The sequence below is a fragment of the Panicum virgatum genome, chromosome 9K, assembly GCF_016808335.1.
Source record: "Panicum virgatum strain AP13 chromosome 9K, P.virgatum_v5, whole genome shotgun sequence".
NCBI classification, from domain to species: domain Eukaryota; kingdom Viridiplantae; phylum Streptophyta; class Magnoliopsida; order Poales; family Poaceae; genus Panicum; species Panicum virgatum.
Window position 1 is genome coordinate 24,773,334 of NC_053144.1, and position 22,358 is coordinate 24,795,691.

The 22,358-nt window shown below is 46.3% G+C and overlaps 4 protein-coding genes across 5 annotated transcripts; 2 read left to right on the forward strand and 2 right to left on the reverse strand.

Annotated features, from left to right (window-relative positions):
• Positions 1-6,959: 6,959 nt before the first annotated feature.
• On the forward strand, positions 6,960-7,626 carry LOC120647863 (PE-PGRS family protein PE_PGRS16-like). Its single transcript, XM_039924684.1, has 2 exons — positions 6,960-7,486; positions 7,593-7,626. Exons 1-2 carry the CDS (start codon positions 6,960-6,962, stop codon positions 7,624-7,626), a joined length of 561 nt encoding a protein of 186 aa, XP_039780618.1.
• Positions 7,627-8,957: 1,331 nt separating this feature from the next.
• On the forward strand, positions 8,958-12,142 carry LOC120650924 (serine/threonine-protein kinase PCRK2-like). 2 transcript variants are annotated; one of them, XM_039928226.1, is made up of 4 exons: positions 8,958-9,117; positions 9,650-10,367; positions 10,613-10,732; positions 11,253-12,142. In XM_039928226.1, exons 2-4 carry the CDS (start codon positions 9,687-9,689, stop codon positions 11,775-11,777), a joined length of 1,326 nt encoding a protein of 441 aa, XP_039784160.1. In that variant the 5' UTR covers positions 8,958-9,117; positions 9,650-9,686; the 3' UTR covers positions 11,778-12,142. The 2 variants fall into 2 exon arrangements, with proteins under 2 accessions (XP_039784160.1, XP_039784161.1); XM_039928227.1 differs by lacking the exon at positions 8,958-9,117 and adding an exon at positions 9,151-9,415.
• LOC120650922 (pentatricopeptide repeat-containing protein At5g08305-like) lies at positions 11,177-14,435 on the reverse strand. Its single transcript, XM_039928225.1, has 3 exons — positions 12,456-14,435; positions 12,248-12,356; positions 11,177-11,630 (listed from the first exon to the last, which is right to left on the reverse strand). The coding sequence occupies exon 1, from the start codon at positions 14,394-14,396 to the stop codon at positions 12,906-12,908; it is 1,491 nt and encodes a 496-aa protein (XP_039784159.1). The 5' UTR covers positions 14,397-14,435; the 3' UTR covers positions 11,177-11,630; positions 12,248-12,356; positions 12,456-12,905.
• Positions 14,436-15,424: 989 nt separating this feature from the next.
• LOC120650925 (cell division control protein 48 homolog E) lies at positions 15,425-19,909 on the reverse strand. Its single transcript, XM_039928228.1, has 9 exons — positions 19,742-19,909; positions 19,421-19,583; positions 18,589-18,817; positions 17,542-18,308; positions 17,231-17,452; positions 17,085-17,156; positions 16,717-16,998; positions 16,276-16,635; positions 15,425-15,939 (listed from the first exon to the last, which is right to left on the reverse strand). The coding sequence occupies exons 1-9, from the start codon at positions 19,780-19,782 to the stop codon at positions 15,643-15,645; spliced, it is 2,433 nt and encodes an 810-aa protein (XP_039784162.1). The 5' UTR covers positions 19,783-19,909; the 3' UTR covers positions 15,425-15,642.
• Positions 19,910-22,358: the final 2,449 nt, after the last annotated feature.

Sequence of the window (22,358 nt, forward strand, 5' to 3'; positions counted from 1 at the left end):
TTTTCAAATTTCAAAACAAGGGTTTGGGCTCAAGCCCAGTGTGTCAGCACAAAAAATTCTAATCCTCTTTCGTCACAACACAGTTATTATAGAATAAATGCATAATAGATTCATTTTTTTATACAGAATAGGTAGGTTTTGTCAACTACTCCTCTCCTTTGGCTCCGCTTATCCCTTGTTAGTAATTTATTGCTGCCTTGCCGCCAGAGAAGGACCTGAACTCTAGGTGGGATCCTTAACCCCCACACAGCCATATGTACCGTGTAGGTGCCAGTAGAGCTAAAGCTAGAATCATTCTCCTTCGAGAAGGTCATAGTAGGTGAATGAGCTTCTCATTTAATAAATGTTTTCAGTAACTTGCAATCGTTAAATTTGTTGGCCTATCCCACCACATGGAGATAATTTGGAGCCCAACAAAATCATCAAAACAGCACACAAGCCTAGTGGTTGTGCACCATTGATTTGGTACTTGATCCGACAGTTGAGATCACTTCTAAAGAAAGTATAAAGTACAAACAAAATCCTAGCTCCTTACCGGCCCATCCCCTAGTCGTCACTTGTGAGGAGAGAGCATCAAACACACAACACAACTAGAGAGAAGAGAGGGAGAAAGAGAAGGAGAAGGAGATCTGCCTAGATTTAGTGGCTCTGACCAATCTGTTTCAAGTTAGTTATTGGAGGCTCAAATGTACTTGGATTTGCGCCAAACTTGGTGAGCTTGTTCTGCGCTTAGAGTATTTTGATTTGGTCAGTTGGTTTGAGGATTTGGTTGAGCAGAGCATTAGGTTTTAGAGGGGTTTTGTTTCGGGTGACTGCAGTTTCAACATTGAGTAGTTTCGGTAGATGATCAATTTGGGTAGTGAAATGGTGCCCGATTGAGCTAAAACATTATCAGTGATTAGGGGACTTGTGGATCTACTTACTTACCATGCATAGTAGACCTGCGGTCAGTGATTACATTGAGCTAAAACATTGTCATACCTCTTGTTTGACAGTTGTCATACCTTTTGTTACATAGTTGTGGTTGTTGTTATTGATGTTAAGTTTGCATCATGGTAAATGTGTTGCTGCTGATGTAATCCTTTAAAGGTCTTAGAAAAGAGTCCTTGTAACCATTTGTTGATTATAGTGGAAGTTTGGAGCGACCGATTTGGTCTCGTGGGTTTTTACTCCTCACCTTGAGGAGATTTTTCCACGTAAATCGCTCTATTTTTGTGCATGTGATTATTATTCCTCCGCATTTCTGTTACTAGATAATCTTTTTAGTGTTTATCACAAGATGAGAGATTAATTAGTGTATTTGTTATTGTCATTATCCCAGCAGGATTATGCGGTGCCACACGCATAGTTGCATGGGAAATTGATTCTTTTTTTTCGCGAGAGCATGGGAAATTGATTCACATCCGACTTGTTGCCTGGGCCCCGTACATAAGACATTTTGTTTTGCTAATATTTTCTACTTTACAAATATGCTAACATCCACAGTTCCAAACTAATGCACTATCAAGATATATTTTTATGATGGATTAACGAAGCCATTTTAATATCGCAGATGTTTGAGAAATTTGATTTAGAACAAAAAAAATAGAACTTATATTTTAGAACAGACATGTGCTTATGTAGTTTAAAGTGTATTGGAATTTGGAAGTGCATGTCCCAATCGATCCTTGCTGCACGAGCGCCCCCATCAGGATAAACAAGGGAAGAAAACAGTCACGTTCGGTGAAGTTTCTCAATCGAGCTAGTCGCCACAGGATTTTCGGTTTTCAATGGGGTTGGGTCGTCGAACGAGCTGAGATCGAAGGTAATGAGAAAACCAGAAATGGTCGACACTGGCTCGACTTGTGGGCCATCAAGGCATCAGCAGTCACTACTCACTACTCTCCAAGAAGAGCCCATCCCAGCCCAGCCCGAGGAGGCGGGGGGAACCGAAGGCCTCTCACTCGGGCTGAAGCCCAACCAGATCCCTCGCGCAGAATCCACCTTTCCGCGGGCGCCAGAATTTTTTCGCAGCCGACACAATGAGATATCCTGAACTGACAGCAAGGGCTTCCGCGCGTCAGACTCGGAACTATGGTCGTGATTAGGGCTGATCTAGATAATCTAATGGCTGAACTCTAAAAAAATCGGACTCTAATTTTAGACAATTTTAAACTAAAAAATTGAAAGTTCAAATTAGATTATAAAGTAACCACTAGGTCATGATCCATTACCACCCCTAATCTAGCCCTCGTACGTACATGCCAACTTGCCAAGCACTGATAAAAATAAAATAAAACACTGCAGGATGCGGGCTACAGCGAAAACGAAATCCCTATTTGGCTGGAACTATCTGGCTGGCTGGACTAGCCCTGCTAATGGGTTGGAACCCGCACCGTACCCAACCCCACCCAAAATTAACATATTTAGATACCCAACCCCACCCAACCCAATTAGTTAATTTCTCAACTCTAACCAACCCGCCCCATTATAAGCGGGTAACCCATAAAAACCCATGGGTTCTACTATGCAGAGGAATTTAGTGGTTCAACACTTAATGTGGGGACCACATATATGTCTAGCCACACTACTTTGCACAGAGTATCTGTCAGTCATATTGACTCATCTCTAAAAATTTCAGTCAATTTCGATAAAATTTTATAGTGTGAACGCGAGGTTTTAATTCCAGGGTCCGGCTCTTGATGTGGAGCCCACGTATAGTTCTAGCCACGCTATTTTGCACAGAGTAGCTGCCAGTCGTACTGAGTCATCTCCAACAAATTTCAGTCAATTTCGATAAAATTTTATAGTGTGAACGCGAGATTTTAATTCTAGGGTCCGGCTCTTGATGTGGAGCCCACGTGTAGTTCTAGCCACGCTGCTTTGCACAGAGTAGCTGCCAGTCGTACTGAGTCATCTCCAACAAATTTCAGTCAATTTCGATAAAATTTTATAGTGTGAACGCGAGGTTTTAATTCTAGGGTCCGGCTCTTGTTGTGAAGTCCACGTGTAGTTCTAGCCACGCTGCTTTGCACAGAGTAGCTGCCAGTCGTACTGAGTCATCTCCAACAAATTTCAGTCAATTTCGATAAAATTTTATAGTGTGAACGCGATGTTTTAATTCCAGGGTCCGGCTCTTCATGTGGGGCCCACAGGTAGTTCTAGCCACACTGTTTTGCACAAAATAGCTGCCAGTCGTACTGAGTCATCTCCAACAAAATTCAGTCAATTTCGATAAAATTTTCTGATATAAACACGTGGTTTTAATTTCAGAGTCCAACTCTCACGTGGGACCCACATTTATATATAGTTATACTATTTTGTAAAAAGTATCCATTTCAACCCACCCCAACCCGCCCAAACCCGCATTTATATAGAACCCGCCCCGACCCACCCCATTAACTAATACAACCCATTTTAAATCATTCAAACATACTCCATTTCAAAATCCACCCCATAAAACCCATTTCAACCCAACCCATTAGCAGGCCTAGACTAGACACGTACGGCGTTAACTTGCCCAGGCCCGAAGCCTAGCGGAGAAGGCCGACAGCTGCCCAGCCCGGCCGGACCATCCAAACAGGTCGTAAAGGCCTTGTTTGGTAAAGATTCAAACACGCATGCTGAGAAGTGAATTTTGCATATATGGAATACTAAATCAAGTCTATTTGTAAAACTTCTTTATAAATGGGTGTAACTTTTCGCGACGAATCTAATGACAATAAATAATCGATGATTGGCTACAGTAATACCACAGTAACCATATTCTAATCACGCAGTCAAAGACCTCATTAGATTCGTTATGATTCCTATCGAAAGAGTTTTGTAAATTGCCTTTGTTTGACACTCATAACTAGCGGGCAAAATTCTTTCTAAAATTTCTGGATTGGTTTAGGCCGAAGCAAGTGTCCCAGAATATTGTAGTCTGAAGAGCAAGCAGCAGGCCTGGACAGGGATGGCAACAGGTATGTGCCTGACAGGTAGTGGCCACTCATACCCGTACCCGTTAGGACTAAATTTTACCTGTTCGGTTATCCGTACCCGCACACGGGTAGGAAAATGTTTCCATACCCTTACCCGACGGGTAACCCGTACCCGAAAGTATACCCAAAATTATATATAAATATTAGACATTCGCATACAAAATAAATCATTCCAAACTTTATTGCCACAAACTAATAGAAATATAGTAGATGACTCATTGGCTCATCATTCCAACAAGCTAATATAAATTGGATTGGGCCAAATTCATGGGCCATATGGGCCAAAATGAGTTAGGCCGCACTTAGGCTAGTTTATTTTTTGCGAGTATTTTTTAACTGCGGGTAGGCGGGTATGGGCAGTATACATACACACCTATATTCGCCAAACTCGATGGCTACAAAATTTTATCCAATAAAGTAACCACAGATAGAAAACTTATTCTATACCCATCTTTTTATTACTCAATTTCGGGAACCCATTGTCAGGCCTAGAGCCGCACCTGCTTCCGAGACTGAAAGGCCACGCCAACGATATCAAAAGGCCTCACCGTCGCCGCATCCTGTCTCCCGAAGAGGGCACCACGGCCACCTCCTGGCATTGTTCCGGAAAACAATTAAGCATAGTATTAAAGAACCCTACCCGCAAAAAAAAGAACCCTAATCCGATATGAGAAGAATCTCCAACTAATCCATCGGCGCCGCGGACCAAACTAACCGCGACGACGCTGCTGATGGTCTGATGATACTGGTTCAGATCCCCTGGGCAGGAGGAGCCCGAGAAGTTGACCGCCACGGAGGGAGGGAGGGAGGGACGCTAGCTAATTCCGCTCAAAGATTCCGGGACAGCTCATGTAATCCAACCGGCGGAGATCGGAGCGGGTTGCCGTCCTCGCTGTTGGTGTCCTCCGTCCGATCCTCCGCAACTTGTCCTCCTCGGCTCCGCCGCCTCACCGGCCAACTGCACGTCTGCACGCCACAGCATGTGTTGCTTTGCTTGGCTGGTTGCCAATGGAACAAGCTAGCTAGCTAGACAGTCGTTTCCTGTGAGAGTTTCCATGGTGTACCAGTCTGCAACTGCAAACAAAACAACGCGGGATCACGCCAAAACAGGTGCACGCTGCGAACTGACCACTTTGACGGCCGAGCCTTTCATCGTCCCCGGAACAGCAGGTGCTGTATACTACTTGTATTAGAAAGCGGTAAATAATAAAAAAAAAAGCTGCTGGGCTCTTCTTTGATCAGGGAGTTTTGTTTCGGCGATGCTACGGGTTCCGAATTGCATCAGTTTTCAGCACAAAACAACATGTGTTTCCACACAAAGTAGCTAGGTGCTCGATAGGATGGGGATCGAAAATATCCATCGATCTTCTGTTCAACACAGACGAGAGGAAGTCAACAAAAAACACCGACGACACACGAGGTACAAAAGTCCTCAAGACGGAGGTGATGGCAAAAAGAAGATGCATGGATAAGCGTTTGACTTTGCTGATTGCTGCCCGCCGTTTACCAGTCCTAATCGTTACTATAGTACCTAGCGAAATCTGGACTCGAAGCTAGGCGAGTACTTGGTCAGACCAGAGCGTCCTTTTTTTCTTTTCTTTTTTCCCTTTTCCCTGGGGCGCGCCGATCGACCAACGAGCACTTTGCATTGTCAGCTCGGCTGGGTCTCGGTTCAGACACAGCTGCAGCCTCCGATCCGTGCATGCATCAGCGAGACAGGCTATTAGAAATAGGAGTACTCTACATAATACAGGAAAAAAATGTTCTCTTTTTTATTTTATTTTCCCTTCTTTACTAGCAGAGAAAATAAAGAATCTGGCTGGCTGGAAAGGAAAAGAAGAGCAGAGTCGGCAACCAATAAATAATTCCAGCAGCATGCACAGATTGCTATTATTGCAACTTTTTATTCTCTTGAACTCTTTTATTATTTGCGATGATTACATTATATTCATATCCTACTGAGGGCAGCTGCCGTCCTGAGAGGAAAAAGAACATTTCTCCACATCGACTATTCATCGTCGAACGACAATGCAAATCGGTCGATGCCTGCAGCAGGTTACGCTTACGCCAACAAACAAGTGGCCAGACTCACGTTCACACACAAGCGAAAACCTCGCATGTCAAAGTTTATGACAAAACTAAAAAACTTTTTAAGCACGCCGTGGGTGGTGTCATATCCCGACAAATCTTGCCCCCCGGTAGATAGATCGTCGATGGCCGTCGAATGGGTTTTAAAAACTTCTCGAGTTTCCTGCCACATGATTTTAAATTCAAAAGCACCATCTCTTCACATAGTTCACACAAATAAAGCATTCCCGCATACCCCTACTTTCCTGAAATGTAAGGTCTTTGCTTTGTTCTAAGTTAAAGGCAGTGGTGTAGCTCACTTGATATTTTAGGTGGGGCAAAATTTACCTTGGCCTAGGTTTGTACCAGTTGATGTACCATGCTCAAGCCAGGAGCTACCATTGTTGAACCGCTGCAGCACTCATGCTGCCGTGGGGATGAGTGAAGGGGTCTTTGTGCTGCTAAGCAAGCTGGGGGCAGCTGCCTCATGATACTGTATGAGGAGCTCTGCCACTAGTTAATAAAGTAATCTAAGTTTAACCAAATTTATAGAAATAAATAATTATATTTTGAATATTAAATGAGAATAATTAGATTATTATAAAATATATTTTTCGTAATTTACTTACTTGATCCATAAATTTGGTTAATCTTAGACTACTTTAATTTAGGGCATGTTTGGCATGGCTCCAACTCTACTTGGAGCAGCTCCACTCCAAAACTCCAGCTGGAGCTAGCTCTAGGTGGAGTTGGAGCAGGCTGTATGGTGTGTTTGGCATGAAGGGTGCCTCTAGCTCCACAAAAGAGGATTTTGAGTGTGGATTGTCCTTTTTGCCCTTAGTTCGCGGGACCCGCATGTCATACTCTACCCCTCTCCTCTCTCTTCTTTCTCCCAAATCCACAGGCAAGGAGGCGACTACAGCCGCTCCGATGAGCCCGCGAGGGGAGCGGCGCCGAGACAGCCTCCGCACGCGCATCATCTCGCGCGGTGAGCACCACGGCGAGGAGGGAGGGCAGCGGCGTGAAGGGGCTGGCGGGATCGACGGGGAGGGAAAGGAGGGCGCCACCGGCGGGGAGCGCGCCGTCGGTGAAGGCGGAGCGCGCCACCGGCGGCAGATGGTGGTGTCGGCGGGGATGTCGGGGCCGGCAGGGAGGGAGGGGAGGGCGGGGGCCGGCAAGACTGGCAGGGAGGGCACCACCAGCGGGGAGCGCGCCGTCAGTGAAGGCGGAGCGCGTCACCGGCGGCAGATGGTGGTGTCGGCAGGGATGTCGGGGCCGGCAGGGAGGGAGGGGAGGGCGGGGGCCGGTGGGACTGGCAGGGAGGGCGCCACCGGTGGGGACCCGGGATCGAGGGGAGGCCACCGTGGGCGACGGCGGAACGGGCCACCGGCGGCCGCGGGTGGCACCTACGGGGACGGTTCCCTGCACAGGAGGGCGGCGGCAGTGGCCAAGAGGAGGTCCGCGAGAGCGGAAGTGCGACCGTGCGAGGGAGAAAGAAAAGAAAACCGTTTTTTGTGTAATGGGTGGCAATGGTGGGTAATTTCAATCCAACTCCATGTCTAGGTCCATAATAGAAGTTTCTGGAGCTGCAAAATAGGTGCTCCAAAACTCCAACAAAAAATGAACTACAACTCTAGAGTTTTGGAGCTCCATAGAGTTTTGGAGTTGGCCTGTTTGGCAAGAAAATTATTTGGAGCTGCTGGAGTTCAGCTCTAGAGCCATGCCAAACAGGCCCTTAAGATAAAGCAAAATACTTTACCTTTCAGGACAGAGGGAGGACAACGTGTATAACAGGAATCTGCCATGTCACCAGCATCCAGTTCTGTTACACTGGATGGCTACCATGCATCTCAAACGTCATCAGCAATAATGTCCATCAATGCAAGTTCCCCACATGATCCCAAAGTGGACCTGTTCTGTTTCAGCTTAATCTGTTATTAAGATATATGAAGTTCCATATGTGCCGTGAAGTGATTGGTCTTCTTCGGCAATCTCAAACCATTGATTATTTTCAAGGTGAGAAAACAAGTTATCATTGTTAAGCAAAACGGTCCGCCTGAAACCTACTCCTATTCAACTATTATTTTTAAACTTGTGATGTTTAATGGTATATGTTTTGGACGAGATTATTAGATTCAGCATATCTGGAGTGCCAAAAAATGACGAAGCCATCGTAGTAATCTATTGAATTCGACATGTGTTAGATCTGCAACGAGCTGTGCCCTTTGGTTAGAGACACGTCCTGTCCCCTACCTCACTGAAGTTAAGTTAAAAATCACAAGTTGGCTCTGTTAGCACACGTTTTTGTAACACTTGAATGTTAAAGCTAAGTTGCATACTTCATAGTTGCGAGAATCTCAATTCCAGGAAGGGGTGTACGGTGGCCAACAGAAATTCTTTACAAAGAATCTCAGTCTGTATCATAAAATTTCAAAGAGTCTCTTGCAGCCATCGCCACAGTTCAGGTAGACACGATGGACCGAACGACTCTAATAAGAAAGAGGCAAAATGAGATAAAATGATCAAAGGCTAAAAACACTATCCAGAGTCCATTTTTATACGGTCACACCAAGACACCAACACCACCTTTTCAGTTACGGTCAGTATAATCTACCGTCGTTCGATGTTAATTTAATTATGATTTGCAATCTTATCCGAATTTGCGATGATGACGAGTAGAGGTCCATTTTTATCTTTTGTGTGATTTCTTTCAGATTTGATCGATTTCCAACTCGAGTAGCCATGGTACCACAACCTTCTCCGCGCGTTCCCCCTGTTCCGGTATTTAAACCTCTCGCTGTCGAATCCCTCACATTTCTCTCGCCCCCCAAAGCAAGTAAAACCAACCAAACAGACGGAGACAGCGGGAGGAAGACGAAGACGTGGACCGAGCCGATCGACGCCGCCGCGCCTAGTGCACGACAGCACGAGCAGATTCCCACCCACCCACCCACCCTCCTCCCCCTCCATTACCGGCTAACCCTTCACCCCGGCCTTCTCGAGGGCGGCGGCGGACTCCGGCCAGCGAGCGACCGCATCTTCTTCTTCTTCGTTGTTCGTTCCTCCCCATGTGGAGGTGACCGTCCAGGTGGGCGATCGAACCCAAGCTTGTGCCTGTTTTTTAATTAATGCCCTTGGGGGTGGGAACGAACGGGGAACGGGATTCGTTCGTTGGGGTTGGGTGCGGAGAAAGAGATCCGGGCGGGGTCGTCGGGTAACGCCATCGACAGCGATCGCGAAGACGGTGAAGATTGGTTGGGAGGTTGAAGGGGGAGGGCCGGCTTGAAAAATGTTTGCTGCCAACTGCCATGGATGCTTGCTTAGTCGTCTCCCTGTCCGTGACGTCGTTGCTCTCTCCTGCGGCGCGCTTGCCTCGTTCAGATTTGGTGGGTGGTTTAAACTCCACTGATTGGTGATGAGTTTTTCATCTTTGTTTTGGTTCAACTTGATATTACTTGAGGAGTAAGAAAAAAAGTTTGAATCCCTTCAACAGATTTCTGCTTCAAATATTTATCTCAGTGTTCTTGCCTGTCGCCATTGCTGCCATTCGAGGGGAATGAATGAAGAAAACAAATAAATAAAATTGCCTCTTAATTTTGTCGCCGACCATGCTGCTGCAGAGCAGGGGCGGCGTCACCAAGTAGCAGAAGCATCGCCATGCACTGCTTCCGGTTCCCGAGCTGGGAGCGGGGGGAGCGGGAGGGCGACGAGCGGCGGGGGCCGGCGGCGGCGACGACGGGGCGGTCGCTGTCGGCGCGGTCCAACAGCAGCACGACGTCGACGGACCCCGACGTGCGGCGGTCGGCGTCCGAGTGCTGCTCCCTGAACGCGTCGGAGCTGAGCAGCGCCGGCTCCCTGGGGCGGTGCCGGCAGCTGTCGCTGTCGCAGCGGCCGCCCAACGCGCTCCGCGTCTTCACCTTCCAGGAGCTCAGGTCCGCCACCCGCGGGTTCAGCCGCTCGCTCATGCTCGGCGAGGGCGGCTTCGGCTGCGTCTACCGGGGCACCATCCGGAGCGCGCTCGAGCCGCGCCGGAGCCTCGACGTCGCCATCAAGCAGCTCGGCCGCAAGGGCCTGCAGGGGCACAAGGAGTGGATGACGGAGGTGAACGTGCTCGGGGTCGTCGACCACGCCAACCTCGTCAAGCTCATCGGCTACTGCGCCGAGGACGAAGAGCGCGGGATGCAGCTGCTGCTCGTCTACGAGTTCATGCCCAACGGGAGCCTGGCCGACCATCTGTCCGCGAGGTCGCCGCGGCCGGCCTCTTGGGCGATGAGGCTCAGGGTGGCGCTGGACACCGCTCGAGGGTTGAAGTATCTCCATGAAGAATCCGAATTCAAGGTGCAGTTCCTTCACCTCTCCATGACTCCATTCAGATGGTCATCAGACAAACAAAGCTCAGCTCAGGGGTAATCTGAATCTCAGATGCTCTTCTGACTGATCGATCGCCTCTGTTCCTCATCCTTTCAGCCTTTGCCCAGTGGGAAGAAACATTGCATTGCATTGCATTGCTGTTTAACTTGTTTATGGACTAGTCTTGGTGTCTTACAAAAGTTGGATCATAATAATTCTCTCGTTTTTGTCAGATAATATTTAGGGATCTGAAGCCATCGAACATTCTTCTCGATGAGAACTGGAACGCGAAACTGTCAGACTTCGGCTTGGCGAGATTAGGACCTCAAGAAGGAAGCCATGTCTCCACAGCGGTATGCAACAATCTTCTTTGCCCAGTGTACAGAATTTGACGAGGCACTGTTCTTAGCTTAATGCAAAATGCTGGCACGTTGATCAGAAATACAGCTTCTCACGCCCCTCTGGTACCTGGAACCAAGTACCAGACCCAAGAACGGTTAGAACACGGAATCATTCTACCATTCTGATCCGGTCAGAAGACTTTTCAAATATTGGTGGCCTCGTGAAAAGAAGGGGCTGACCATATATTTTCTTCCACGCATGCAAATAAAAGTTGAAAAGTAACACAGGCAGTGGAGCACTTTCGGTCAGTTTGCATGCTAGTGCCCAAGGACCCACCAGAAAAGCCACCTAACCTTTCTGGTTAGATACAACTAGCTCGCTTTCTGGGAGCTTTCCAGTTCCAAACACTTTATCATGTGTGCTTCTGAAATGCTGCATCAAGAACATATCAAACATATTTGCAACTCACTGATATTAACATTTGCTGAAGGATCATTATTAAAATTCTTCTTCTGTATGAAAATCAAACAGGTGGTGGGGACAATTGGATATGCAGCTCCTGAATACATCCACACAGGACGCCTCAGCACCAAGAATGACATATGGAGCTTCGGTGTGGTGCTTTACGAGCTCCTCACAGGCCGGCGACCTCTCGACCGAAATAGGCCGAGAGGCGAGCAGAATCTCGTGGACTGGGTGAAGCCCTACTCTTCTGACGCTAAGAAGCTTGAGACTGTGATCGATCCGAGGCTTCAAGGGAACTATAGCATAAAATCAGCAGCCCAGCTTGCGTCAGTGGCAAACAAGTGCCTGGTGCGCCATGCTAGGTACCGCCCCAAGATGAGCGAGGTGCTCGAGATGGTCCAAAAGATTGTCGAGAGCAGCGAACTTGGAACACCGGAGCCTCCCCTGATCAGCAACTCAAAAGAATTAGTGAGTGATGAAAAGAAAAGGAAAGGCCTTGATTTGAAGAGAAGAATCGCAGATATTAGAGCTGGGGAGGGGAGATGGTTTGCATGGCAAAGATGGACACCCAAGCTTGTGAGAACACAATGATTCACAGCAACAGCAGATGAGGTGTTTCTTGCATGGCTTGACGCATAGTTAGTAGTGAAAACAGCAAGTGACTGAAATATCACCTGGAGTTTTCATTTAGCATACAAGTCGGAGAGCATCACAATTGTAAACAAACGATTTGATCCAGCCCATGGTGGCACCACAAAATAAGGGATAAGTTCACACTTTCTGGAATCACACACAGGCAGTCTTCTCCACCTGCTTTGGAGGTTCCATGTTTTTTTATTAGAGCTTAACTAAAGTTCTAGTAGTAATTTTTCCAAGCAGATTTTATTGTACAGTTTAACTTGGTTTTATGGAGTGATTTTTGAGTTTTACTAAAGTGTATGTAGCTCATTGCTTCCTATGCTTACAGGTGTTGCACTTTGTGCACACCTACCTGTAGAATTCCTGTTTATCTATACTTAGCACAGCTGATGTACATGAAATGAGGAGGGGGGAATATGTACCGAAGCGATGTAGGGCAGAAACAGCTTATGCTCTTCCATATAAAAAGGCCAGAACATGCTCCTGGGGTCATGGCACATTGCATGCTCCAAACAGTTTTCACACATGCTTCTGACAGATGAAACACACTGTGATATGGTTTTCACCTTACTGTCAAATCTGTCATACAAGCAGTGGATACATGTGAGGCAATTCCTGAAGAAAGCTTACCCAGATGTAAATACTGTCTGCCTGCTGTTTGAGCAATGTCCATAACTCCATATACATACAGTAATCATGATTGTCATCAATTTCACCTTTGTTTTACTGAATTCTCGAAGCAGTTAGGTGAATCTCAAGACTACCAACTTTTTTTGAACCGAGGCTACCCCCATTTCCATTGCAAGAACAGAAATAATCAAGACTACTTCTGAATCCCACCATTTTATGTGGTACAAATGTTGCTTCTTATCTGCATATATCTGTCCCCTGATGGATGTGCTCACAACTAGGTTGTACCTGGCAGTTTAAACTCCACTTAGCCTAAATGATGCTTTGGTAGTGCTTCAGTGGACAGAACTGAGAGCAACAAATACTATGCCCAGATTCACTCTGGAAAAAAAAAACCAAACTACTTCATGGAAATTGTTTCTTGAGAGATCCGCAGGTGCAACCATCATTCTAGCAGTGTGCACTAAGGTAATCTGGAATGGCATCATCATCCTTAATTTTCATCTCCATTGCTATCAGATTCAGCAAGTCATAAATCTGCGCTGAGCCTGGATGAGTCTTGTCCTGGGCAATGAACCTGGAGATCCCTCCACCAACATCAATCTCACTAAACCCAGGGACCTTCTTTACACCCCTCTCCTCCATCACCTTTCTTGCTTTCTTCGCCTCTTGCCACCGCCTGGCAACAGCGTAGATATTGGACAAGCCAATGTACCTGCCATCATGATCTGGCTGCAATTGGACAAGCTGCCTGCCGATTACCTCACCAAGCTCTACCCATCCATGTAAATGACATGCATTCAGGAGAGCACCAAGCACAGAAACACTGGGCTGCATTGGCATGCTCTTAACAACACTATATGCTTCTTCCAAGCGCCCTGCTCGACCAAGCACATCTACCAGGCAAGCATAGTGCTCAACGTGCGGTCTTAGCCCTTGCGCCTCGAGCAAGCGGAAGAACATCCAAGCCTCATCCACCAGACGACCGTGGACACAAGCACTCAACAGACAGAGGTACGTGATCTCATCTGGTGCAACACCAGCACGCTGCATGTCCTGGAACATTTCCAGCGACTCAGTGCCCATGCCATGCACCGCAAGGCCACCGATCATGGCGTTCCATATCAGAACATCAGTGTTCTCGGCTGGCACAGACCGGAACACATCCAGCGCCTCACGGATCGCCCCGCACTTGGCGTACATGTCAACCAGCGAGGTGGCGAGCCTGAGTTTCAGAGCGAAGCCCCGCTCCCTGAGACACTGATGCACCCGCCTCCCACGCTCGAGGTCCCCCAGGTGCGCGCACGCGCCGAGCACGCTCACCATCGTGACGTCGTTCGCCCTCACCCTGGCCCTGCCCTCTTCCTCCTCCACTGCAGCGGTGTTCTCCATCATCTCGAACACCGCGAGTGCTTCCCGGTGCTCCCCGCATTTGACGCACCCATCGATCATGGCGCTCCACGACACCACGTCCCGCGCGGGCATCCCAGCGAACACCTTGCGCGCGGCGGGGAGGTCCCGGCACTTGGCGTACCCGTCCAGGAGCGCGTTCCAGGAGACGAGGTTGGGCAGGGGGATTTCGTCGAACACCCGGCGCGCGTGGTCCGGCAGGGCGCAGGCGGCGTACGCATGGACGAGGGAGTTGGCGACGTGGAGGTCGGCGGGGAGGAGGCCGAGCCGCAGCGGGTGCGCGTGGAGCGCGGCCGCGAGGGAGGCGGAGGACAGGCGCGCCGCGGCGCGGGCGAGGAAAGGGAAGGTGAGGTGGGACGGGCGGAGGGCGGAGCGGAGGAGGAGGACGAAGAGGGAGAAGGAGAGGGAGGGAGACGGCGAGGAGGAGGTAGACCGGATGAGGGGGTCGAGGAGCTCGGTGGTGAGCGTGCGGCCGTGGAGGGGGCGGAGGAGATGCGGGGGCAGTGGCGGGGAGGTAAGCGGAGGCGGCATGAGCTGAGGATGGTCGCGGGGATCAGTCGCAAACTGATTATGCGCTTGCCGCGCCGGGAATTACCAGTAAACTTTGACGGTTAATTATGGTGTTAAATAAAATTATTTTACAAAACCAATTTTAGAAATCTGCGCTAGGAACACTGAAAAATCTAAAATCTAATAAGACCTTTAACCACGTGATTAGAGAATAGTTACTATAGCATCACTGTAACCAATTATTGATTAATTACTGTCATTAGATTCGTCGCGAAAAATTATACTCATCCCTAAAAAGATTTTGCAAATAGATTTCATTTAACACTCTATGCTCGTATTCTTTTCTCGGCTTGTGTGCACTAGGAATTCGAGTGTGAATCATGGTGTTTTAATTCTCGACCATTTTTTGTTTGGGGAATCGTGGACTGGTACTAGCAGAGCTTCAAAATGAGCGTCAATTTAGACTCGAACTCGACGCAGCAGTAAATCCGAACCAGCTTGGGCGCAACTCTGGTGTAAGCCTGTAAGGTCAATCCTGATGGCATATATTTTTTAAAAATATCATGTCCATAGTTTTCAAAAAATAATATAATGTCCAACAATAGCAATTGATTGACGGAATAGTTTCGATTTATTTTTTCAAGATGGAAGGAGTATTGTCATTGTCAGACTAATAAACGAGAGATTTTCATTAGAATGGCCTAAATATCCTTGATATTGAAAAGGGTAAAAATTCATCAAAAACTAAACGTTAAAGTTTTGAAACAATTTAAACTTCTAATTTATGTTACAAGAAAATGTATATCAACGCACGGAACAGGATGCCCTAGGTTCCATTTGTCCATAGTTCTTAGAGAGCTAATCGCTAAAATGCTTTGCAATTTTAGCCAATCGACAGCTATGCTCCAATGAGGAGACCACATTCAGCCTGATCTGTATTTCCTTATTCTGTTAACATAGGCCGGCAGTCTAATCGCCAAAATATATCTCCTTGCACACAAAAAAGACAGGTATTCATCACATTCGTAATTGCAGAACACAACAAGACATTCATCGAGAAATTGTCATCAACCAAGTGAGACATTGGCCAATAGTATATCATGAAAAATTAAAACAAGCCGAGAGTCGGCTACATCCAAATGTACGGAACATAAATATCAATTGCAGGGCATCTCGTGTCTAAAGTATGATTAGTTTTAAACAGATGACTGACGCGACTGATATCGGACACAACCCAGAACCAACCAGCAACAACCCAACAAGAAACCTAGCTGTATAGATCGTCATCATCGGCCGCACCAGCGGATGCAAAAGGATCAGCTGCAGCTGTGGTGGCGGCGGTTGTTGACTGCTCTGAGAAGCGGAACTCGCTGCCGAACCCACGGGACTGCTGCAGCGTCTGGGCAAACGCCTGGTACTTGCGGATATCAGCGTCGCTGACACTGCGGCGTGCATACTTCATCGACTCCTCAAAGTGGGCTGCCTTGATTTCAGCAATGTCGTCCACTTCATCCTCCTCCATTGCCTCAGGGTTGTCCTTTCTCCGCCTTTCCCTCTCAATATCCTGAAAATTGTATTTGTGCAGATAATAAGCCACCAATGATTTACTCATGAAAAAAGAATGGTCAAACCAAGCCTAACTAGAAGAGAAACAATGAATGTGATAAACAATACATGCAATCCTACAAGTACACAGTTAATCCAAATTTATTATTTCAAGGCTTCGGTAGGAGACATGAAATCGATAGACAGATGATCATTCACAAAGCTACAGTGTGCTTCAATGGCAACTATATCTTGCTAAGATGAGTTCATAATCCGATGTGTTTTATGAACTGATATTATTATTCAGAGTATTAAAATGTTCACACTACTAATACAAATGGTTTGAGGAAGTTACCTTCTCAATGTTCTCTCTGATGGCATATTTCACTGCACGCTGGCAAATTTCAGTGATATCTGCACCACTGAACCCTTGGGTGTACTTAGCAAGAGCATTCAAGTCCACTTCCTTGGCCACAGGGGACTTCCTTAGACAGGCCTTGAAGATCTGTAGCCTAGACTGCTCATCAGGCAGTGGAATGTAGATCAGCTGGTCAAGACGCCCTGGCCTAAGCAAAGCTGGATCGATGATATCAGGCCTGTTTGTGGCCCCAATAATGAAAACGGTTTTCTTAGCATTCATGCCGTCCATCTCTGTCAGTAGCTGATTGAGCACTCTATCAGCGGCACCTCCAGCATCACCTACACTGCTTCCTCTCTGCAACATGGAGTTAAGATCTATAAGGCCTATAGAAAACATGTCACCAAACTAAAGAGCTATGGTAGGATGTGTACAGACCTGAGTAGCAATTGAGTCAAGCTCATCAAAGAAGAGGACACAGGGAGCAGATTGGCGAGCCTTGTCAAAAATTTCACGGACATTGGCTTCACTCTCACCAAACCACATGGTAAGCAATTCAGGACCCTTTACACTGATGAAGTTGGCCTGGCACTCATTGGCAATTGCCTTTGCCAACAAGGTCTTACCACAACCAGGAGGGCCATAGAACAGAACTCCTTTGGATGGAGACATGCCAAACTTCTCAAACTTCTCCGGGTGCTCAACAGGATATTGGACAGTCTGCATGGATTTTGAGTAGCATTAGCAAATTGTCTGGAACAAGAATAATAGCAAGAGCACATTACAAGGTCAAATAGCATAAGTACCTCCTGGAGCTCCCTCTTGACGTTGTCCAGCCCACCAATATCCTCCCAAGAGACATTAGGAACTTCAACAACCTGAATCCAGAAAGGGAAGTCAGCACCACAGAACAAGAGCATTTCAAACTGACAATTAATGACAGGGAACTCACAGTTTCACGAAGAGCGGATGGGTTGCTTGTTCCAAGTGCAGTCTTGAAATGGTCATTTGTAACAGCCATCGAGTTCAGTATCTCAGCATCTATAGTCTCGTCCTCAAGATCTATGATGTCCATCTTCTCACGAATGCACTGAAGAGCAGCCTCAGTGCAAAGAGCAGCAAGATCAGCACCAACATACCCATGGGTATCCTTGGCAATGAGCTCCAAATTAACCTGGAAATTACAGAATTATTGTCAAGCGATGCTAGAAGATAAGAGATTATCATAACCTCACATGCCATGGATTATGAATGGTCACTTACATCCTCAGCAAGTTTCATGTTCTTCGTGTGGATGCGGAGGACCTCAAGCCTTCCAACTTCATCAGGAACCCCGATGTCAATTTCCCGGTCAAACCTTCCAAATCTTCGAAGAGCAGGATCAATGCTGTTCGGTCGGTTTGTAGCACCCATAACAATAACATGAGAACGAGCTTTTAGTCCGTCCATAAGAGTCAGTAGCTGTGAAACAATACGACGCTCCACTTCTCCATTGGTCTTCTCTCTCTTGGGAGCAATGGAATCAATTTCATCAATGAAAATGATAGACGGAGCATTCTTTTCTGCTTCTTCAAATGCCTTCCTGAGATTGCTCTCACTCTCACCTGCTAGCTTTGACATAATCTCTGGGCCATTGATAAGAAAGAAAAAGGCTCCAGTCTCATTTGCAACCGCACGAGCAATAAGAGTCTTCCCGGAACCAGGTGGTCCATACAGCAATATGCCCTTTGGTGGCTTCACACCAATAGATTTGAAAAGCTGGGGATGGCGCAGAGGAAGCTCAACAAGCTCCCTGATCTGGGCCATTTGCTTTCTGACTCCTCCGACATCATCATAGCCAACTTCGTCAAGGCGTTCCTCATCCTCCCTCTTAATAGGCTCCCCATCACAAAATATTTCAGTATCTGGGGCAACGATGCAGTACTCAGCAGGATCAGTCTCTATCACTTTGAACTCCACACTTCTCATTCCACCCCTGACAAGGAAAAGGTCTCCTTTCCTCACAGGACGGTATGCTTCTAGGAAGTATGCTGCATAGTTTCAAGGGGAGCAATTGTTAGAAAATGATAAAGCAGCAATCAAGTTTAATATGCCATAGCGGAAACAAGATACGAGCATATTATAGCTACAAGTAGTCTAAATGTCAGGCATTTCCTAGTTCAGAATTCAAGAAACGCTTGACAGCAGGGAAGATAAGAAAGCCAATTCAGTTAAGTTTCAAGTAAATTAAGTATTGCGTAGTCATGTTTAAGCACAGTACAAAATAAACTTGATCAAGTAAGAACAATGTTCACAAGATCAGTAACTCACGTTTCAAGAAGACGTCAAAAAGGTTCCCTGTAATGCCTTCAACTGTATCATCAATTGGAAGAATGTGTACACGCTTCCCGTATTTCACATCCTGGCACTGGTGGACAGAAACCACGTCACCAAGCCTCACCCTCAGGTTCTGACGGACAACCTTGTTCATCCGAACCTTTGGTTCCTCACAGGTATCATCCGCAAGGACAATGCAAATGGTGTCTTTCCTCTTCTTACCCTATAATGCAAAACATAAATTGAGATATTGAACAATGGACTAGCAGTGCCAATGCTGATCAATAACAGACTGTCATCTAGCATAAAACATCAACAAGCTGCTGAACATAAAGAAATAAACATACAGAAAAGATATGCCACTACATGCCAAGTTGTTCAATACAACATACATATAAAAGTAGTATTCCCATTCCTTCCCATTACATCTAACTGTCATGCTAGCATCCAACTGATGTATGAAGAGAACATATTTGAAAATAAGAAACCACATGTGGTAAAATATATCACTGAAGCAAAAAAAAAAGAGGTGTAAATTGCTATGAACTTCAACTGAATCAATGTAGTATGAATGTAAATTTGGCAAAATTTTACAATCTACCAGCAGAACCTATAGCAAACAAACGCCAACAAATACCTACTCTCTAAGCATAACCAAAATTCAGAAACAAAACAGATACAATCAAGGATTTTACGAACTCCACAGAAATACAGGTAAAGGTTTTTTTTCGATAGATCTGCAGCTCCAATCATGCATAGATCGGTTCCGGCTAATCAGCTCAACACCACAAAGCAGTAAACAAGCTCAGATAAGAGCGTATCCCACCTTAAGGAGCACGGTATCGCCGCGGAAGAGCTGCAGCCTCTCCATGGTTTCCGGGTGCAGAGCGACGACGGAGTTGTCGTCGTTGGTGGCCTCATCAACGACCAGGCGGTTCGGCGACTTCTTCCTCTCCAGGATCGCCGTCGAGTAGTCCTTCTTCCCCTTCCTGCACACGCCACCACCGGAAAACCATCACCAAACAAATCCCCCACCTCAGAATCGCAACGGAACCAGCCAGATCGGGGCCCGGGGCCCCAAACCCTAGGCAAGTCCACCAGATCGGATCGGCCGGGGAGGGAGGGGAGGGAGGCGGCGAGATCTTACGCATCGGAAGCGGAGGCCGACGGCTCCCCTTGGCTCGCCATGCTGGCTGCGGCTGTGGCTGCGGCGACCGCGGCGGAGGTAGGTTTCGGGTTGTTGGCCGGCGGTGGCGTTAATTGCAGCAGCAGCGGCGAGGGTGCGAGATGCGGAGGAGCCGAGGGGGATTAGCGCTTCCTTTATAGCTTCTTTCTTGCAGCGGGGGTTTGGGATTCGGAGGCCCGCGCTCACGGGGTGCGTCACCGACTCGGGGGTCCGGCCGGGTGCGCGGCCCACCGGGCAGGGAAGGTTCGGGACCCTCTGGAGGTAGGTGTGAGACTCCGAACCCGGAAGCCGACGGATGGGGCGGACGGCGGAGGGAGGGGAGGGGGCCGGCGCCGACGTGTGGGGACCACATGGAAGCGACACCGGCGTGGGCGAGTGGGGCCCACGTGGGAAGTGACGCCAGGGATGGGGGGATCGTGGCGCTGTTTGGTTTGGTTTAGCCCAAATAGAAAAAAAATTGACTAATAATTAGGGTACTAAATAAAGTTAATTTACAAAACTAACTCCACAGCCCTGCGCTACTTCGCGAGACGAACCTAACGAGACATTTGACCGCACGATTAGAGGATGGTACTGCAGCATTACTGTAGCTAATCATCGATTAGTTACTATCATTAGATTCGTCGTGAAAAGTTACACTCATCTATGAAAAAGTTTTGCAAATAAACTTCGTTTAGTACTCCATACATGTAAGATTCTTTTCTCAGGAATCGTGTGCAATAGGTATGATAAGAAAACCAAACAGGGCCCGTGTTAATCGTGCCCGTGCGGGGTTGGAGAAGAGGAAGGAGAGGGGGAGAAGTTTAGTATCTGAAAGTAAGGGAGAGTAGGAAATGTAGGCTGGAATAAACTTTCTTGGGTGTGTTTAGATCCGCGAAAATTTGGTAGAAAAAGTCACATCGGATACTGTAGCATAATGTAGCACTTTTCGTTTGTTTGTGCTAAATATTATCCTATTATAGGCTAACTAGGCTTAAAAGATTCGTCTCGCAACATACATTAAAACTATGCAATTAGTTTTTTATTTACCTACATTTAGTACTCCATGCATGGGTCATTTACTATATTTAATGTTTCGATGTGATTTCGATGTGATAGAAAGTTTGGAAAGTTTGTGGGAAGTGAACACAGCCCTTGTGTGGTTCCAGAAAAGAGTCCGGGTTTACATTTGAAAAGCAAGAATCCTGCATGATTTCTAGTAATAGTTCACCATTTTTAAAAATCGAATTCAAATTCGTTGTTAGTTTCGGAGTTCCAGGTACACCTAACATTTTGCTTAATGAATTGATGCTTACTACTATTTAGGGACCAGTGGAGCATGGACTAGGACCCCTCACCTGGAAGTGGCAGATCGAACTTTAATGAAACCAGCTTGTAAGTGGAACTTTGAGAAGCTTTCTATCGACAGCAAGTGCAATTAATCTCTAGTTTCACGAAAAAGGAAAGGTATAGAAGAAAGGATATATCAAGCTTCCAAACTGGAATGATCATTGGAGGGAGGTGCAGCTAGGCTCTCTTCGTTCAATCTCATGCTCAATCTAGCTTTGTTGTCATATCTATTTTTATAATATAAAAAAGTGTTAAAGAAGTCACCACTCTCACAAAAGAGGAGGCAGCAATTACCATGTTAATCCAAAAGGAATAATAAGCTATGACGTTGGATTTTATAATATATGACTTTCAATACTAAACAAAAAGTCCACACCTAATAGTACGGTTTTTTTAGGGCCCACACCTAATACGGTTAACAAGAGTTAGTTTGGACTAAATAATTAGAAAAGTAACAATTTGACTTTAATGCAAATTATGGAGCAAAATAACTAAATAAAGAGTCCATAAAAAATAGTGAAGACTAAATTTAAATTTAAAAATAATTTAAGCTTTGCATAATTTTATTCATGCACAGCCAGTGGGCATAACACAACACAATAGAAACCAATATTTTAAGGAATGTGATGGCCTAATAATGAAAACTCAATCAAGACAAAATCTAGATGGTGTGTTTTGGATCTAAATGGATGTGGGCAAATGGTGAAGTGATTAATCGAATCAAAGTAGTTTGTGGTGGTAGAAATCGTCATGTGTCCAAAGGGGCAAGAGGAGGAAATTAAGGAGGACTTGCATCATCCATCATTATGAAAAAATGCTAAAGCTAGCGTCAGGGCATCCGATCATCCAACGTCCTTACCCAGCACTATTATGATGCGGTCAAAAAATTTTACACTTAATTTTGTTACGATAGGTATAACTGGATGTTGCAGCGGGAAAAGCACTTCAACCTCAATCACGGATGTTGCGCGGACTTCTTACATGTTTTTACAGCAAGAGTTTAAATTTACAGTGTGAATTTTAGTTGAATATAGATATTGCAATAGTTGATGTAAGATTGTTCAGTGGGTATATAGGTATTTACAGTGAGAATTTTAGTTGATTATCGATGTTGCAATAGTTGATGTAAGATTGTTCAATGGATCAATTGGTGATGTTGCAGTGGTCATTTTCCTTAACCATTTGAGGAGCCAAAAGTAGTGAGGCCGATTGGGAGTATTTTACCCAAAACAGCTTCACGCTTCACTAG

Bases quoted from the DNA above. Each gene is read 5' to 3' on its own strand.
- LOC120647863 (XM_039924684.1), top strand. From the start codon at position 6,960: ATGAGCCCGCGAGGGGAGCGGCGCCGAGACAGCCTCCGCACGCGCATC. The intron at 7,487-7,592 runs GTCCGCGAGAGC...CTCCATGTCTAG, and splicing joins GCGGCAGTGGCCAAGAGGAG to GTCCATAATAGAAGTTTCTG.
- LOC120650924 (XM_039928226.1), top strand. From the start codon at position 9,687: ATGCACTGCTTCCGGTTCCCGAGCTGGGAGCGGGGGGAGCGGGAGGGC. The intron at 10,368-10,612 runs GTGCAGTTCCTT...CGTTTTTGTCAG, and splicing joins ATGAAGAATCCGAATTCAAG to ATAATATTTAGGGATCTGAA. The intron at 10,733-11,252 runs GTATGCAACAAT...AAAATCAAACAG, and splicing joins GAAGCCATGTCTCCACAGCG to GTGGTGGGGACAATTGGATA.
- LOC120650922 (XM_039928225.1), bottom strand. From the start codon at position 14,396: ATGCCGCCTCCGCTTACCTCCCCGCCACTGCCCCCGCATCTCCTCCGC.
- LOC120650925 (XM_039928228.1), bottom strand. From the start codon at position 19,782: ATGGCGAGCCAAGGGGAGCCGTCGGCCTCCGCTTCCGATGC. The intron at 19,584-19,741 runs GTAAGATCTCGC...TGGCGTGTGCAG, and splicing joins TCGGCCTCCGCTTCCGATGC to GAAGGGGAAGAAGGACTACT. The intron at 18,818-19,420 runs GTGGGATACGCT...TTTGCATTATAG, and splicing joins GCGATACCGTGCTCCTTAAG to GGTAAGAAGAGGAAAGACAC.